Source organism: Carcharodon carcharias, chromosome 4 (assembly GCF_017639515.1).
Source record: "Carcharodon carcharias isolate sCarCar2 chromosome 4, sCarCar2.pri, whole genome shotgun sequence".
Classification (NCBI taxonomy): Eukaryota; Metazoa; Chordata; class Chondrichthyes; order Lamniformes; family Lamnidae; genus Carcharodon; species Carcharodon carcharias.
In genome coordinates this window covers 3,626,863-3,645,517 of record NC_054470.1, presented here as the reverse complement: position 1 = coordinate 3,645,517, position 18,655 = coordinate 3,626,863, and the positions used below count along the sequence as shown (strand labels likewise).

At 44.6% G+C, this 18,655-nt stretch overlaps 1 protein-coding gene across 9 annotated transcripts in view; it reads right to left on the bottom strand.

The window, feature by feature from the left end:
* The window catches only part of LOC121277432 (3'-5' RNA helicase YTHDC2), a 174,098-nt gene that overhangs the window by 67,995 nt on the left and 87,448 nt on the right, over window positions 1-18,655 (bottom strand). For all 9 annotated transcript variants that reach the window (XM_041186886.1, XM_041186885.1, XM_041186890.1 and 6 more), the window contains 3 exons: window positions 18,422-18,541; window positions 18,057-18,329; window positions 905-1,031 (listed from right to left, as the gene is read on the bottom strand). In XM_041186886.1, coding sequence (XP_041042820.1) covers window positions 905-1,031; window positions 18,057-18,329; window positions 18,422-18,541 — 520 coding nt within the window. The remainder of the gene's footprint in view (window positions 1-904; window positions 1,032-18,056; window positions 18,330-18,421; window positions 18,542-18,655) is intronic.

Sequence of the window (18,655 nt, the reverse complement as noted above, 5' to 3'; positions counted from 1 at the left end):
TCCCCTTAGTTGAAGGGTCAGTCACAAGGGGGCATAAGTTCAAGGTGAGGGGCAGGAGGTTTGGGGGGATGTGAGGAAAAACTTTTTTTACCCAGAGATGGTGACGGTCTGGAATGCAGACTTGATGGGTCCAATGGCCTACTTCTGCTCCTATGTCTTATGGTCTAAGGCTGGTGACTCCGTGCTGTGGGCCATTGGCTGAAGGTAACCTTGGGAGTGGTAGTATTCTGATTGGAGTGGCCGATGAGTTCAAGTTGTTGTTCTGAGTTGCTGCTAGTGTGCAGACTTGGGAATCCAGGAGACCAGATCAAAACCCTGCAAGATGCACTGTCATTGAGGTAGTCCCAGTCAAAGCGACTTCTGGAGAGAATTTCAAGGCTGATTCTTCGAAGGAGAAGTTTGGAATCCCTCGTGAGAAAGACAAAGTTTCAACGACACTGGCTGACTCAATGTTTATTGACATCTGGGTGGGTTGCTGAGAAATCCGTGGAATCTGTCTTGATCGCAACTGCCTTTATTTCTTATTCGTTCACGGGATGTGGGTATCACTGGCTAGGCCAGCATTTACTGTCCATCCCTAATTGCCCTTGCTCAGAGGGCAATTAAAGTTAGCCACATTGCTGGTGGGTCTGGAATCACATGTAGGCCAAACCAGGTAAGGACAGTAGAATTCCTTCCCTAAAGGGCATTAGTGAACCAGATGGGTTTTTACAACAATCGACAATGTTTCATGGTCATCATTAGACTTTATTCTCTTAGCCAGTGCATCAAATCTCAAACTGTGTCCACTTTAAACAAATAGTTACCGGTCCCAAACCAGATTGTACCAAGAACTTGGGGTCTGGTCCAGGATCATAATACCAGTTAATAAATTTCAGTTTGCATTATGTTCTCTCTGACATACCTGAAGCTCTGAGCTGTCCCAACAATTGCGTCCTCATGCCGATAATGATTTCCATTGTAGCTTGAGAAAGAAAATTTTTTTCACAGAATGCTCTCTCCCAACCATCACTGCGAGCCTTTTGCCAAGCCTGAAAGAAAAGAAAATAGTTCAAAACAAATCGAATATCTAAAATCACAAATAACATAGATCAAACTGTCACGTGTTTTAATGCAAAGTTAAACCTATTGTTTCTCAATTCAGCAGCAACTTTTGATGGACTTCCTGAGTATCACCCAATATTGCTGCTGCACGTGTGCACATTGAGCACAAACACAATACAGCCAAAAAATAGTTCATTTCTCATTGCTATCATCCTTGGCATGGTGCTTAGTATAGAAACGTTCCTTATAGCAATTTAAGTGACACAAAATATGAGGTACAGTAGTAATCCAGCAGCAGAGGCTATTAATCCAGGAAACTTGAATTCAAATCCCATGACAATTTGAAAATTTGAATTTGTCTAAAAGAAAAATCTGGAAATAAAGACCCAGTATCAGATTTTTTAAAAAGTGACCACAGAGAATTCAGATTGTGGTAGAAACACAACTGATTCATCAATATCCCAAAGGGTAAGAAACCTATTGCCCTTACAAGGTATGAGCAATATGTGACCAGTCCCACAGCAATGTGGTTAGATCAAAATCCTGGAACTCCTTCCCTAACAGCACTTGGGTGTTCTACACCACATGGACATTCTTTTCATTCATTCACAGGATGTGGGCTTCGTTGCCTAGGCCAGCATTTATTGCCCATCCCTAAGTTCCCTTGAGAAGGTGGTGGCGAGCTGCTTTCTTGAACTGCTGCAGTCCACGTGGTGGAGGTACACCCACAATGCTGTTAGGAAGTGAGCTCCAGGATTTTGACCCAACAGTAAAGAAAAGGCGATATATTTCCAAGTCAGGATGGTGAGTGATTTGGAGGGGAAATTCCAGGTGGTGATGTTCCCATGTATCTGCTGCCCTTGTCTTTCTAGATGGTAGTGCTTGTGGGTTTGGAAGGTGCCGTCTAAGGAGCCTTGGTGAGTTCCTGCAGTGCATCTTGTAGATGGCGCACACTGCTGCCACTGTGCGTCAGCGGTGGAGGGAGTGAATATTTGTGGATGAGGTGCAAATCAAGCAGGCTGCTTTGTCTTGGATGGAGTCAAGCTTCTCGAGTATTGTTGGAACTGCATTCATCTAGGTGAGTGGATTCCATCACATATTCCATCACACTCCTGATTGTGCCTTGTAGATGGTGGATAGGCTTTGGGGAGTCAGGAGGTGAGTTACTTGTCACAGGATTCCTAGCATCTGATCTGCTCTTGTAGCCACAGTATTTATGTGGCTAGCCCAGTTCAGTTTCTGGTCAATGGTAACCCCCAGGATGTTCATAGTGGGGGATTCAGCAACAGTAAAGCCACTGAATGTCAAGGGGAAATAGTCAGATTCTCTCTTGTTGGATATGATCATTGCCTAGCACCTCTGTGCCACGAATGTTACTTGCCACTTGTCAGCCCAAGCCAGGATATTGTCCAGGTCTTGCTGCATTTGGGCATGGGCTATTTCAGTGTTTGAGGAGTTGCGAATGGTGCTGAACATTGTTCAATCAGAGAACGTCCCACTTCTGACCTTATGATGGAAGGAAGGTCATTGATGAAGCAGTTGAAGATGGCTAGGCCTAGGACATTACCCTGAGAACTCCTGCAGTGATGTCCTGGAGCTGAAATGACTGACCTCCAACAACCACAACCACCTTCCTTTGTGCTAGGCGTGACTCCAACCAGCAGAGAGTTTTCTCCTTTATTTCCACTGACTCCAGTTTTGCTAGGGCTCCTTGATGCCACACTCCGTCAAATGCTGCCTTGATGTCAATGGCAGTCATTCTCATTTCACCTTGGGAGTTCAGCTCTTTCGTCCATGTTGTAACCAAGGCTGTAATGAGGTCAGGAGCTCAGTGACCCTGGCGGAACCCAAACTGAATTTCAGTGAGCAGGGTATTGCTAAACGGGTGCCGCTTGATAGCACTATTAATGACCCCTTCCATCAATGCAGTGGTTCAAGATGGCAGCCCTCCACCACCTTCAAGGGCCATTAGGAATGGGCACTACAAATGCTGGCCTAGCCTGCCTCACCCAGGTCCCATGAAAGGATAGAAAAAAACTTTGAACCTCTCTTTGAAGTACCAGGCACACCTAGAATATAAGAAACAGGAGCATTAGTATGCCATTTGGCCCCTCCAGCCAGTTCCACCATTCAATAAGATGATACTTGATCTCATTATGGCCTCAGCTCCACTTTCTTGCCTGCTCCCGCATCATTCTCAACTTCCTTGTCGATAGGAATCTAACTCGGCCATGTATATTTTCAATGACTCAGCCTACACTGGTCTCCGGGATAGAAAATCCCAAAGCGTAACGACATTCAGATGAGAAATTGCTCCTCATCTCAGTCTTAAACAGGAGATTCCTTATTTTTAAACTGCCTACCTGAATGAGGCTCAGCATCTACCCTGTGATAAAGAACGACAGAGAATGACTTAAAGATTATTCAGGAGATAGAAATTAAGAGTATGAGAGGAAGCTAGCTAGAAATGTAAAAACGGATAGCAAGAGTTTCTACAGGTACTTAAAAAGGAAAAGAATAAGTGAAGTGAGTATCATTACTCTAGAGTGACAGTGGGGAGTTAATAGTAGATATTAAGGAAATGGTGGAAAAATGAACAAATATTTTGCTTCTCTGTTCACTTTAGAGGATACAAAAACATTCCAGTAAAGCTGCAAATCAAGAGGTGAACGACAGAAAGGAACTTGGTGAAATTGAAATCACTAGAGAAACGATACTGAGCAAATTGATGGAGCTGCAGGCTGGCAAGTGTCCGGGTCCTGATGGGTCTTAAAAGAGGTGGCTAATGAGGCAGTTGATGCACTGGTGTTAATTTTCCAAAATTTGCTAGAATCTTGAAAAGTTCCATCAGATTGGAAAGTAAGTAGCTAATATAACCCCTCTGTTCAAGAAGGGAAGGAGGCAGAAAACAGGAAACTATAGGCCAGTTAGCTTGAAGTTATTAGAATCTATCATTAAGGAGGTTATAGCTGGGCACTTAGAAGAGCTCAAGGCAATTGGGAAGACTCAGCATTTAGTGAAAGGAAAATCATGTTTAAATAATTTATTGGAATATTTTTGAAGGAGTAACATGCACAGTGGATAAAGGGGAGCCTGCAGACGTACTGTACTTGGGTTTCCAGAAAGCATCTGATAAGGTGCCACATCAAAGATTATTACAGAAAATAAAAGTGCATGGTGTAGTGGGTAACATATTAGCATGGAGAGAAGATTGGCTGGCTGGCAGAAAGCAGAGAGTATGCATAAACGGGTCTTTTTCTGATTGGCAGGATGTGGAAAGTGGCATCCTACAGGGATCTGTACTGGAGGCTCAACTTTTTATGATTTACATCAATGACATAGATGAGGGGAGTGAAGACATGGTAGCTAAATTTGCAGATGACACAAAGATAGGTAGGAAAGTATGTTTTGAAGAGGACATGAGAAGGCTGTGGATGGATATAGATAGGTTGAGTGAGTGGGCATAAATCGGGCAAATAGAATTTAATGTGAGAAAATGTGAAGTTGTTCACTTTGGCAGGAAGAACAAAAAAGCAGTGTTACTTAAATGGAGAACGGCTGCATCATTCTGAAGTGTAGAGGGATCTAGGTGTTCTAGTACGAGTCACAAAAAGTTAGTATGCAGGTACAAGTAATTAAGGCGGCTAATGGAATGCTATCCTTTATTATGAGAGAGGTTGAACATAAAAGTAAGGATGTTTTGCTTCAGTTATACAGGGCATTAGTGAGACCGCACCTCAAATACTGTGTGCAGTTTGTCTCCTTTTTTTCAGGAAGGATGTAAATGCATTGGAGGCAGTTCAAAGGGGGTTTTTACTAGATTGATACATGGAATGAGTGGGGTGTCTTATGAGTAAAGGTTGGACAGACTGGGCTTGTTTCCACTGGAGTTCAGAAGAGTGAGGGGTGATTTGATTGAAGTATACAAGGTCCTGAACAGCCTTGACAAGGTTGAAAGGATGTTTCCACTTGTGGGTGAGTCCAGAGCTAGGGGGTACTATTTTAAAATTAGGGGTTGCCCTTTTAGGACAAATATGAGAATTTTTTTCTCTCAGAGGGTAGTGAGACTTTGGAATTGTCTGCCTCAGAAGTGGCGGAGGTGGAGTCACTGAATATTTTTAAGGTAAAAGTAGATAGTTTCTTGTTAAGCAAGGGAATCAAAGGTTATCAGGGTTAGATGGGAATGTGGAAATCGAAACACAAGATGATCAGTCAAGATCTTATTGAATGACGGAGCATGCTCGAGGGGCCGAATGGTCTACTGTTCCTGTTTCTTATGTTCTTATATCCTCAAAGAACTCTCGTGAATGAGAGCACAGTCGAAGGAAACCAGAACAAGATCGAAGGTGAGAGGGAATCTAACAGCATTCGGATCAAGAGGAATCGTGATGGAAGGATTTACTGTTGGGAGCTACAAAGTCAAAATGCCACCAAAATTAATACTGTCAACATGGTGGAGACTCTCAGTTCTAAAGCTATGTGAAGATGACAGCATTTTCTTCCTCTCCTTCTGATTTACCTGAGGAGCAACTTGGTGACTGGAATGGACCTTGAAGGGATCAGGAGCACCTGGGAGAGGATAAATTGAGGCCTAGACCCAGGCTCTATCACTTACCAGAGGAGAGACTTGGCAGCAGAAGTGGACAGGGGTTCGCTCAAGTTTGAAAAAGTAAGCACAAAAAAAGGTCAAACTCACATCACAGCAAGGTTGCAAGTTGATTGGCTGCTGAGTCTTATAGCTGTGCTTCCCTATCTCCAAAATTATGGAGCTAGTCTAAGGAGCTGGGAAATTAAAGATTTTGGGGTTTTTTTAAATAAGTAAAACATTCAGTTAACTTTCCTATATTGAAGTTACATCAACAGAAGGGAAGTGAATATCTGGTAATTCATAAGGTTTATTATTGAAAAGATAGGCGAATGGCAGGACAGCTGCAACCTTAGAGTAGGATGTTCACTCATATGTGGGAACTCTGGGATGCTGCCGGTGTCCTGGATAACCACGTGCTGTAAGTGTTGTCAGCTGCAGCAGTTCAAGCTCTGGGTTTCAGAGCTTGGGCAGCAGCTGATGTCACCGCAGCGCATCTGTGAGATTGAGAGCTTTGTGGTTACCACAGATTAAGAGCATTCAGGGAGAGGAGGAAATGGGTGGCAACTAGGCAATCGAGAAGAAACAGGCAGGAGTTTCCGTGCAGGAGTGCCCTCAATGGATCTCACTCTCCAACCAGTATTCAGTTCTGAATTCTGATTGAAGTGATGGTTCATCTGGGGAGTGCAGTCATAGCCAAGTCCACAGGACCACAGTTATACAAAAGGGAAGAGGACTGGAAGAGCAATAGTGTTTACAGATTCAATAGTTAAGGGAACAAACAGACATTTCTGCAGCTGCAGGCACGAATCCAGGATGGAAATTTGCCTCCCTGGTGCCAGGTTCAAGGATGTCACTGAATGGTTGTAGAACACCGAGGGGGCAGGATGAACAACCAACAGTCATGGCCCACGATGGTACAACAGCCTAGGCAGAAAGAGGGATGTGGCCCTATAGTCAGAGTTCAGGGAGCTGGTAGGAAATTCACAAACAGGACCTCAAAAGTAGTAATTTCCAGATTACACTGGGTACCACACACAAGTATAGAAATAGGAGGATAAAGCATTTGCATGCCTGATTGTAAAGATGATTTAGGATGGAGGGCTTTAGATTCCTGGGACATTGGGACAAATTTATTTGTGCAGCAATTTACTGGTGCTATTGGGCAATGTTTAAACCAACTTGGTTGGAGTGTGGAACCAAAAGATAAAGTACAGAGGAATACCAAGGTGCACAAAATACTGGGAGAGACATTTAGCAATAGAGTAGGAAATGGTAAGTTATTAGGTGTGTTCATAGTGTTCTCCAAAAGAGAAAGTAATAAAGTCTAAATTAGAGTTACAGTGCATACATGTGAATACGCTGAGTGTGGCAAATAAAATTGGTGAGTTGTATGTGCAAATAACCACATGGAAATATGTTGTTGTGGCTATAACAAAGACTTGGCTCAAAGAAGAGCAGGACTGGGTATTAAATGTTCTTGGATAGAAAATGTTGAGGAAAGATAGGAAAGGAAGGAAAGGTGAGGAGTGGCAGTATTGATTAAGGAGAACATTGTAGTGTAGATACAATTTCCTAGAGCAGTTGAGGACAGAATCTATTTGGTGGAGCTAGGGAACAAAGGAGGTGCAATTACATTGTTCGGTACAGTCTATAGGCCAATAATTAGTGCAAATGATGTTAAAGAACAAATTTGCAAGTAAATTACAGAGAGGTGCAAGAATTATGGAGAGTATAATGGGGTACTTTGCCCTTTCCACTACTACTATCCCAGTCTATATTCAGATAATCAGAGAGGTCCAAGAGTTTCTAGAGTGCGTACAGGAGAATTTTCCAAAGCAGTATTTTTTTTATTCATTCACAGGATGGGGGCTTCGCTGGCTGGGCTAGCATTCATTGCACATCCCCAGGTACCCTCGAGAAGGTGGCAGCGAGCTGCCTTCTTGAACGCTGCAGTCCGTTTAGTGTAGGTACACCCGAAATGCTGTTAGGAAGGGAGTTCCAGGATTTTGTCCCAGCAGCAGTGAAGAAATGGCAATATATTTCCAAGTCAGGATGGTGAGTGACTTGGAGGGGAACTTCCAGGAGGTGTTGTTCCCATCTATCTGCTGCCCTTGTCCTTTTAGATAGTAGTGGTCGTGGGTTTGGAAGATGTTGTTGAAGAAGCCTTGGTGAGTTCCTGCAGTGCATCGTGTAGATGGTACACACTGCTGCTACTGTGCATCGATGGTGGAGGAAGTGGATGTTTGTGGATGTGGTGCCAATCAAGCGGCCTGCTTTGCCCTGGACGATGTCAAGCTTCTTGAGTGTTGTGGGAGCTGCACTCTTCCAGGGAAGTGGGGAGTATTCCATTACATTCCTGACTTGTGCCTTGTAGATGGTGGACTGGCTTTGGGGAGTCAGGAGGTGGGTTACTCGTCGCATGATTCCTAGCCACTGACCTGCTTGTGTAGCCACAGTATTTATATGGCTAGTCCAGTTCAGTTTCTGGTCAATGATAACCCCCAGGACGTTGACTGTGGGGGATTCAACGATGGCAATGCCTTTGAACACCTGAGATCGCTTTTTCAACTTCCAGCCTTCTAAGCTGGTGCTCCCTTTCTCGTTCCTTCATTCTCTCTTCCATTGCTTACTTTTCCCTCAGGAGACCAAAGTTTTTGCATTTCCATTTCTTTTTGAAATAGTCTCTTTTTTTTCCCTTTCTTTTTCTGCTACCTCGAGTTCCAGTTTTTCATTTCCAATTCTTTTTTCTTTTCGTTTGCCTCCATTTCAAGTTTTCTCAGTTCCTTTGCTTGTTCAAATTCAAACCTCTTCATTTCTAACTGAAGTCTCACTACCTCCAGCTGTGACTCACTAGTGTCAGGTATCACATCCAACTTTAAATGATGTGCGATTATCTCAACTATGTCTACTTTCCTTGCCCCTTCGGGTAATTATAACTCCAGCTTATCCGCCAATTCCATCAGCTTACTCTTGGTTAACTTCTGCAAGCCAGTCAGAGTTATATTTTCCATCTGTAAAAAAGACTGAGTAACCTCCAACACCATTTCAAATTCCAACATCTATAATACCTCACCCCAACTCCCAATACCTCTTTACCTCCACGTACTCGTTAACAGGATTTACAGATCCCACCAATGCTCAAATATTTCCAATCCCAGGTCAATTATTATTCCACGTCCAAACAACTGCTGTCCGTGTTTCAAAATCCTGCAAGAGCCTCCACTCTGTTACGATCCCCAGCTGAGATTACCACTGGACAAGCCTGATCCCATGTGGAACCCAGCTTGGTAGATCCTAACTTTTATTTGTTTGTTTAGATACATGGAGCGTGGCTACTGAACAGAATCACTGAAGTCAACTAATGCGTTGTTAAACAAAAAAACATTTATTCCACAAGAAAAGATTAACTTTTTTACAATACTCCTTCACCCCAACTATACCTTTATAGTTATATACAGATTTGTAAGGGTAACATAAGTTACAAAAGCTGTCTTATACTCTCATGTCCACAGTAAGTACGCAGTCCATGTAAATTTTTGGCACCCTGTGGTCAGACAAACCACACCCTGAAACCAAGTGACAGATGCCACCTCAACCAGATGCTATGGATTTTTTCTCAGCTACCCCCAGACGCTTGTCACACCGTGAGCCAACTAGATTCACTGAACTCAGTCTTTCACACAAGGGTTTCCAATCTCCACTCTCCAAGAACTCACTTTGAAATCTTCACCCAAACCAACGCCTTCTCTCAGAATGCTTTCCGCAAGGGTTCACTTCCAGGGTTTCGAACTCACCTTCCAATGTTCCACTTCCCTAGGTCACCACATGCATTCAAGCACACACACTCTCCCACCGACCCAGCATTCAACAGTACCACTGTTTCACATGCCCACAGCAAAGAGTCACAGGCCTTCAGCCATCTCTTTGGACTTTCTTGCCTCTTGCAAACTGTTCTCACTTTAAATACGCTTTCTGCAGCTTTCCTCTTTAAATCTGAAGCTTGGGGACTTTATGTCTGCCCCTCACTCCTAACTTCACTTAATCCAGGTTCCTGTCATTCCTTTGACTAGAAGGTCTTCTTTGGACTTGCCCCTTTTCCACTCCCCTGGATTTTTGGGGTTTTTCTTAGCCAGGGACTGGCTATCTGTCCCCTTTGCTCCAGTTTCTCCTGTCAGTAACTTTCAAAAAATCCAACTGAACTCCACAGCTTCCAAACCAAAACTGCGGTTTTCTTCTTTTGTGTGTGTGTGTGTGTGTCACTATGGGAGGGACCTGCCACTATGATCCCCTGTTGCTAGGCAATAGTTCAATTCTTCTACCCTTGTTTGTTTAACTTAACTACAATAGTCGTAAAAAATCTCATTAGAAATGCAAGGGCCTTTTAAAGTGAAACTAAAACTCCATTTGACCTTTCCTAACACAAACACAAATATACAAGCCAAACTTAAACTTTAAAGCTAAAACTCATTCTTAACACCTACAAATACCAAAATAACTCACTTAAACTCTATTTCCTAACAAACTTAAAATTAACATAACAAAAACAGAATTACCTGGAAAAACTCAGCAGGTCTGGCAGCATCGGCGGAGAAGAAAAGAGTTGACGTTTCGAGTCCTCGTGACCCTTCGACAGAACTTGAGTTCGAGTCCAAGAAAGAGTTGAAATATAAGCTGGTTTAAGGTGTGTGTGTGGGGGGGCGGAGAGATAGAGAGAGAGAGAGGTGGAGGGGGGGGTGTGGTTGTAGGGACAAACAAGCAGTGATAGAAGCAGATCATCAAAAGATGTCAATGACAATAGTACAATAGAACACATAGGTGTTAAAGTTAAAGTTGGTGATATTATCTAAACGAATGTGCTAATTAAGAATGGATGGTAGGGCACTCAAGGTATAGCTCTAGTGGGGGTTTTTTAAAATTTTTTTTTAATAATGGAAATAGGTGGGAAAAGGAAAATCTTTATAATTTATTGGAAAAAAAAGGAAGGGGGAAACAGAAAGGGGGTGGGGATGGGGGAGGGAGCTCACGACCTAAAGTTGTTGAATTCAATATTCAGTCCGGAAGGCTGTAAAGTGCCTAGTCGGAAGATGAGGTGTTGTTCCTCCAGTTTGCGTTGGGCTTCACTGGAACAATGCAGCAAGCCAAGGACAGACATGTGGGCAAGAGAGCAGGGTGGAGTGTTAAAATGGCAAGCGACAGGGAGGTTTGGGTCATTCTTGCGGACAGACTGCAGGTGTTCTGCAAAGCGGTCGCCCAGTTTACGTTTGGTCTCTCCAATGTAGAGGAGACCACATCAGGAGCAACGAATGCAGTAGACTAAGTTGGGGGAAATGCAAGTGAAATGCTGCTTCACTTGAAAGGAGTGTTTGGGTCCTTGGACGGTGAGGAGAGAGGAAGTGAAGGGGCAGGTGTTGCATCTTTTGCGTGGGCATGGGGTGGTGCCATAGGAGGGGGTTGAGGAGTAGGGGGTGATGGAGGAGTGGACCAGGGTGTCCCGGAGGGAGCGATCCCTACGGAATGCCGATAAGGGGGGGTGAAGGGAAGATGTGTTTGGTGGTGGCATCATGCTGGAGTTGGCGGAAATGGCGGAGGATGATCCTTTGAATGCAGAGGCTGGTGGGGTGATAAGTGAGGACAAGGGGGACCCTATCATGTTTCTGGGAGGGAGGAGAAGGCGTGAGGGCGGATGCGCGGGAGATGGGCCGGACACGGTTGAGGGCCCTGTCAACGACCGTGGGTGGAAAACCTCGGTTAAGGAAGAAGGAGGACATGTCAGAGGAACTGTTTTTGAAGGTAGCATCATCGGAACAGATGCGACGGAGGCATCTTTTTATCTTAAAATTAACATGTTGCTTAACTGTGAGGCAATGTAGGTCAGCGAGCACAAAGGTGAGGGATGAACGAAATTTGATGCAAAAAAATAAACAAGGGCAGCAGAGTTTTGAATAACTTCAAGTTTACAGGGAGTCAAATGTGGGAAGCTAGCCAGGAACTGGAGGTAACAAAGGCATGGATGAGGATTTGAGCAGAAGAACCCAGTGACACTGAAGGAACAGCAATATATTTCCAAATCAGGTTGGTGAATGGCTTGGAGGGGACTTCCAGATGGTGGCATTCCCATGTATCAGCTGCCCTTGTCCTTCTAGATGGTAGAGGTCTTGGGTTTGGAAGGTGCTGCCAAAGGAGCTGTGGTGAGTTTCTGCAGTGTGTCTTGTAGATGGTGCACACTGCTACCACTTTGCTTCGGTGATGGAGGGATTGAACATTTGTGAATGGGTGCCAGTCAAGTAGGCTGCTTTGTCCTGGGTGGTGTCAAGCTTCTTGAGCTTTGCTGGAGCATCACTCATCTAGGCAAGTAGACAGTATTCCATCACACTGGCTTGTGCCTTGTAGATGGTGGACAGACTTTGGGGAGTCAGGGGCTGAGTTACCCATTGCAGGATTCCTAGCCTCTGATCTGCTCTTGCAGCCACAATATTTACATGACTAGTCCAGCTCAGTTTCTGGTCAATGGTAATCCCCGGGATGTTGATAGTGGGGGATTCAGCGATGTTAATTCTATTGAACGTCAAGGGTCAATGGTTAGATTCTCTCTTGATGGAGATGGTTATTGCCTGTCACTTGTGTGGCATGAATGTTACTTTCCACTTGTCAACCTAAGCTTGGATATTGTCCAGGTCTTGATGCATTTGGACATGGACTGCTTTAGATCTGAGTCATCGAGGTTAACCTTAGTCACAGTAGGATGATCAGAAAAAATATAACCACAACTGACTGGATAATGAGAATGCATACAATTCAGAAGGCTTATAACAATAATATATGCCTTTTAAAGGAAAATGCAATAGTGTAGTAGAAAGATGATTTTGGTTAGGAAACAAGGTTAGAACAAATTGATGTTGGCCCCACTTTTCATCTTAGTGTGTAAATGTGATTTGGATTGTAAAGACATCAGAAAAACTTAAACAGGTCACAGATGCAACTTAATGTCGTAAGGTGTGATGTTAATGCATTTTAGGAGAAAAAACAAATAAGGAGAATATACATACAATAGAATGGAATGGATGCAAGGAGACATAGGGATTCAAATATATCACTTCCCTGAATGCACTAGTGCAGTTAGGTATGCCAAGAGGTGGCATTTTGGATTTCATAAATTAGGGGTGGCAGGGGAAAATAGGGCAGAAAACCAACAGGAACAAGGCAATAAATGCACCACATTTAAGACGACTCTGCACAGACATTAAAGTCAGAAAGAGAATGTAGCATAAATTTACCAGGATGACAGCATGGGTGGGAAATTATCAAGCTGATTTTCAACTCTGGAACGACACCTGACAGAGTACACTGAACTACAGTAATACCTTGATTATATGTTGGGCATGGGATTAACAAAGTTACTGTATTGAGTTTTGGTATTCATTTACATTTCAGGTCAGCCGGTTTTCATAATTCAAGCATTTTTATTTGTGTTGCTACTGGTAAGAATATTATATATACACACTGAGGAGAAACTCGAGATACTGGGTCAATTTCCATGACGAGTGAAGGGCAAGACAAGATTGAATTGAGGTTTACCTGCAATTATGAAGGGTTTTGATATGGTTGAGGGGAATCACTTTAAACTTGTCCCTCAGAATGATCAGAGGGAGCAGAAGAAATTTCTCTGTTCAACTGTTGAAGCACTGAAAGCATGGCCACAGGGAGTGGCACAGCCATCTTCAAAAGGAAAATCGAATGAATATTTGAAGCAGAAAATAAAGATGGCTACAAGCAATGAGTGGGTCAGTGGGATTAGTTTTTGATTATTCTAGAATCAAGTCAATGCAGCATGACATGCTAAATGGCCTCCTTCCATGCTGTGGAACTCCACTCTTTAATCCATCCTGCGCATCCTCTCTCAGACGTACCTAAGTCGTAGGCTATAACCTCAAGAGTTTCCAAGTGTTAGTCATATATCAATTGTGATATGCAGGTGGTGGGCATTAACTGGAGGATTCACTTGTGGTCCTATAAATAAGAAGACTGAAACTGTGGCTGCTGGGTTAAGCAGTGCATGTTTGTAATGTGTATCTTTGTAAATAAAAGCTTACATAAGTGTGTAAAGATGAGCTTCAGTGATATCCTTCACTTTCTGGCTTTCTGGAAAATCCTGGCCTCTCTCTTATTTCTCAACCAAGTGCTGCCCCTCAGTGACATCATCCAAAAGCATATCAGGTTCCACATGTATGCCAACAGCACCCAGCTGTGCCTCTCCGCCACCTCATCGCCATCTTCACTACCCCTGATTTGTCAAATTGCTTGCCCAATATCCAGTATTGGACAAGCAGAAATTTCCTTCAACTAAATATCAGCAAGACCAAAGCCATTGTCTTCAGTCCCCATTGCAAACTTTGTTCGCTAGCCACTGACTCCATTTCTCTTCCTGGCTCTTGCCCGAAGCTAAATCAGGTCATTCACAACCTTGCTGTCCTACTTGACCCCATGATGAGCTTCCGGCTACATTTCTGCATCATGATCTATCAACATCCTGAGGGTTACTATTGACCAGAAACTGAACCGGACTAGCCGTATAAATGCTGTGGCTACAAGAGGCTAGGAATTCTGCGGCAAGTAACTCACCTCCTGACTTCCCATCTCCAAGGCACAAGTCAGGACTGTGATAGAATACTCTCCACTTGCCTGGATGAATGCAGCTCCCACAACACTGAAGAAGCTCGACACAATCTAGGACAAAGCAGCTCGCTTGATTCGCATCCCATCCACCAAGATTCACTCTCTCCACTACCAACGAACAGTGGCAACAGTGTGCATCATTTACAAGATGCATTGCAGAAACTCACCAAGGCTCCTTCAATGCTGTTCCTTCACTGTCGCTCGGTCAAAATCCTGAACTCTCTTCCCAGCAGCACTGCGGTTTTACCTACACCACATGGACTGCAGCGGTTCAAGAAGGCAGCTCCCTGCCACCTTCTCGTGGGTAATTAGGGATGGGCAATAAGTGCTGGCCCAGCCAGCGATGCCCACAAGTCATATATAGGGCCCTAACCATTTGTTCATCATCCCCCAAGCTTGATGCCAAAATAGGACACATCAAAGCTATCCTGCAGGATAATGGCTACCTTGATCAGATCATTGCCCACTGTATATCACACAAACTCATGAATGGGCCCAAGGCCGCCACTTTCAGAGCTGAGAAGTATCCAGTTACCTTTGATTACCCTGGAAGGGTAAGGTATCTCAAAAATTTGAGCAACAGGTGAAGCTAGCCATTTCACGATGCTATTATGCAGTTGCAACACGGGTGCTATTCTCCACTTAACAGGATGCTGCCGTAGAAGCCAAAAAGAGGTTCTGTGAACCACACAAATCAGTAATGCGCTATAAGAATTTCAGTGCCGGTGTGATGCTGGGTACATAGGTTGTACGTCCCAACAGCTGGCAGATCATATCAAGCAGTCCCTTCAACTGTTCACAACAGACAAAGTACTGACCGTACTCAACCAGCCCATACTTGCAAAACTCAGAACATTGGGAGGAATCGTACCAGATTTGCACAAAGTGCAGTAACAGGCAGAAGAAAGGATGTTTTACCTGCTGGCCACAATGGCTGGTTTTTGCACCGTATCGTCCCATTCCTGGCGTGTCCCATCATATTAATAATTCATTCCCGGGAAAAATGCTGGATCACTGACCTCTGATTCACTTGTCCCACTGACAGCTCAGGCTCTCAGTAATCCAGGTGCCATATTTAAAGGGTGTCCCTGCACAGAGCTAGCACTCTCTAAGGGATTGGAAGCTGCTGCAAAGTCATGGCTACCAAAAGGAGGAAACATGCTGCCCCAAATTTAGCAACCCCCTCCCTCAGGGGTCTACTGAACACTGTGGAGTGCCGTAAGTGCTCTACCCCCATTCTGAGCGAAGACCAGCAAGCAAGGTCACCAATCCAGGATGGGAGGCAGAGGCAGCGGTGGTCAGCGCCAACGCCCTGCGAAAGAGGATAGCCACCCAGTGCGGAAAGAGGACAAATGATCTCCTCTATTCTGCCAGGGTAAGTCACTCTTCTCGTCACTCTCAACTTTCACACTCTCAAACCCATCACACATCCATGGGGATCTCACACACTGACAGTTCAAGGGACATCACTGCTCATTCTCTCAAACACACCTTCAACTTCCCTGCAGATAATGTCCTCATCCTGCCATTGGCAACACTCAGCACCCACACATACCAGACATTCTTTTCATCTGGCCTGGCAGGCGCCCTGCTTACAATCCCTCCATCTGTCTTCATGTAGGACAGGCTGGCACACAATAAAAAGGGAGACATCGTAGACGAGCGGAGGAATGCCCAACATCAAGGTCCTCTCAGATTTTGAAAATAGAGTCATTCAGCTGGCCGGCAACAATCTGGGCCGTTCCTGTGCTGACAGAGGTCAACAGTGCTCAAGGAACCGAGGGTCCAGCAGTGCAACATCCATCAGACAACCATGCTGTGGCCAAATTCTGTGTTCCACAGCCCCCCACTGTGCAATAATTTTTCTCTCCATGCTTTCACAGGCACATCTGTGAAGCAGCCGAGTGATCCATAATTCAAGTCCTCCACTCAAGCCCTGAAGATACTGCAGAAGAAGGATCTGATGACACCCTAATTGAAACCCATCACTGCGCTCACCCACACTTTCCACCAATGCAAAGACACACAACTTGGTGGGACCTAGTTCTACAGTAGCCTTGGGGTCACAATCCGGTGAGCACGTCGCACTGTCTGATCCACAGCAGGCGTTGGCAGGGACTTCCCTGTTGTCCAGCACTCAAAGGGCTACTGGAGGCCAGAAATCTGCCGAGTCCAAGTCATATGAGGAGCCTCTGGATTCGGTCATACCTCAGTTGCTGGAGTTGCAAAGGCAAGCTCGTGAATGTCAGGAAGGGACGTCCACTGCACTCCTCAGATTGCAACGTACGATGGAGGATCCCGTTCGCCTTCAGGCTGAGGTGATAGCGCCAGCATGCCAACGCGCTGAGGTCAACACTGGTAGGATCGCGGCTGCCTTGGAGACCTTGGTCCAGGATATCAGTCCTCCACTGCTTTGTGGCTTCAACGCCACTGCTGACGCCATAGTTGGTCTCCAGCAGTATCAACACAAGAGGGGTTCGGGGAAGCTCCATCTCACTCCAGCTTCCCCTTCTCCTCAAGGAGTCAGCTAGGGTTCCTCGGGCACCCATTGGGTGGAGGATCTGTAGATGCAGACCCCGGGGCCATATATCCAGGTGACTCAGAGCATCTGGCCCATCCGAATCATGTCTTCCTATGACCCCAGCAGCTCCAGCTCCACAGATCGAGGAGGGTGCCACTGCCATACAGCAGGACCCCGAAAGCAGGCAGAGGTCCTCCAGAGGATGTCCACCAAGGTCATCACAGACAGGGCTGCAACCACTTCAGCTGTGGATGTCAGGGGGGCACCAAGGTGTAGCAGCAGGGTTAGGAAGGTTAAAAAGATGTAGCTGCACAGCTTGGACATGGGTGTTAATCACTTGTATTTAATGTTCATTATAGTAAATAAACTCCCAAGAATGTCTCCTTGCCTATGGCTCCTTGTTGTGACGAGCAGTGTTCGTGTCACTCAGATGTGAAACCTTCGCACAAGATAAAGGTTACCACAAGATAATGGCTGAATGGATATGGAGGATGCATGCAGGGTGTGGATGGGGACTGAGGCATGGAGGATGTACGGGTGTGGGGGCTGGGAGGTGAAATAATCATGCAGAAAACTGGGCCGATGTCCCACTGAATGGAGGTGGACCATCTAATCTGCCAGCTTCAGCATCTTCCTGCCTCGGGCCTGCACTGGGAGGCAGTAGCCACTATTCCAGCCTGCTCCCAACTCTGGAAGATGGGAAGTCCAAATGAATGGGCTGACTTTTGGAAGTCGAGAACCCAGCGAGTGAACTAACTCTCGCTTCCCAACTCAAAGGGGAAAATCCTGCTCCTGATATGAAAACTGTTAACTTACAACACTGACATTCAAACACAAATTTCTGATAGGAAATTAAAAGTGCACCCAACACTTGAACATCAAGGCAAAACAGGTAAATGTAAATTGAATTATGATAACAATTAACTTTTGTAAAATTAATCTAGGAATGCCAAATTTTCACAATATGACACCAAACACATGGAGATACAGCTATTTCCTCTGTTGTCAGCGTACAGTTCATAATAAGCATGCTAGTTACATTTAATTAACAAAGTAGTACACCTGTTAGGTGTACATTTCCTCAGATATGTAAGGCAGGAATTTCAGAAGGGATTGACGTAAATAAATATTAATTTCATATTTAAAAAACAATTAGCATTACAATGAGGTTCTGAACTCCTGATTGTGAACGCAAGATATTCAGGGGCCATAAAGATTCCAAAAGCTCACCTGGAAAGCTCTTAAAAGAGCCATGTGATCACTGAATGTTCCTGCAGCAAAGCGCTTTCTACACAACATGGAAGCACGCTTTTGTGAAGGTTGTGCTGGTAGAACAAATGGATCTCGATAGGCCAGCGTGCAGGCAATAGTGAGAATAGGGTCAAGGCACTTCAAAACTACAGCACAAAGAACCATCTTGCCCAGATGAGGCTCCACAGGAAGATCTGCTAAGTGGTAACCGAGTTCTGTTAGATCTTCCCAGCTGTCCATGGCATCTATAGTCTAGAAAGTAAATGGTGTACAACAAATGTGTTCCTGATATTCCTTTATTTTAAAATTTATTCCTCATTCATAAGATGATAAATGTCTCATACCTTGAGCATCTGAACAGCATTTCTAACAATAAGTGAAGGGGGAGGCTCTGGTGCTTTTGCAAGGAAGTCTGCAATTGGACAATTGATTGGAGCGAGCAGTTTGGTATGTAGGCAAAGTTCCTAAGGATATACAAACATGCAAATGCATAAATTTAACCAAAGTTTGGAATGGTCAGTTTTATGATGTCTGTTTACAGATAGTTAATTCAACAGAGTGAGAATAATGCTCCAATA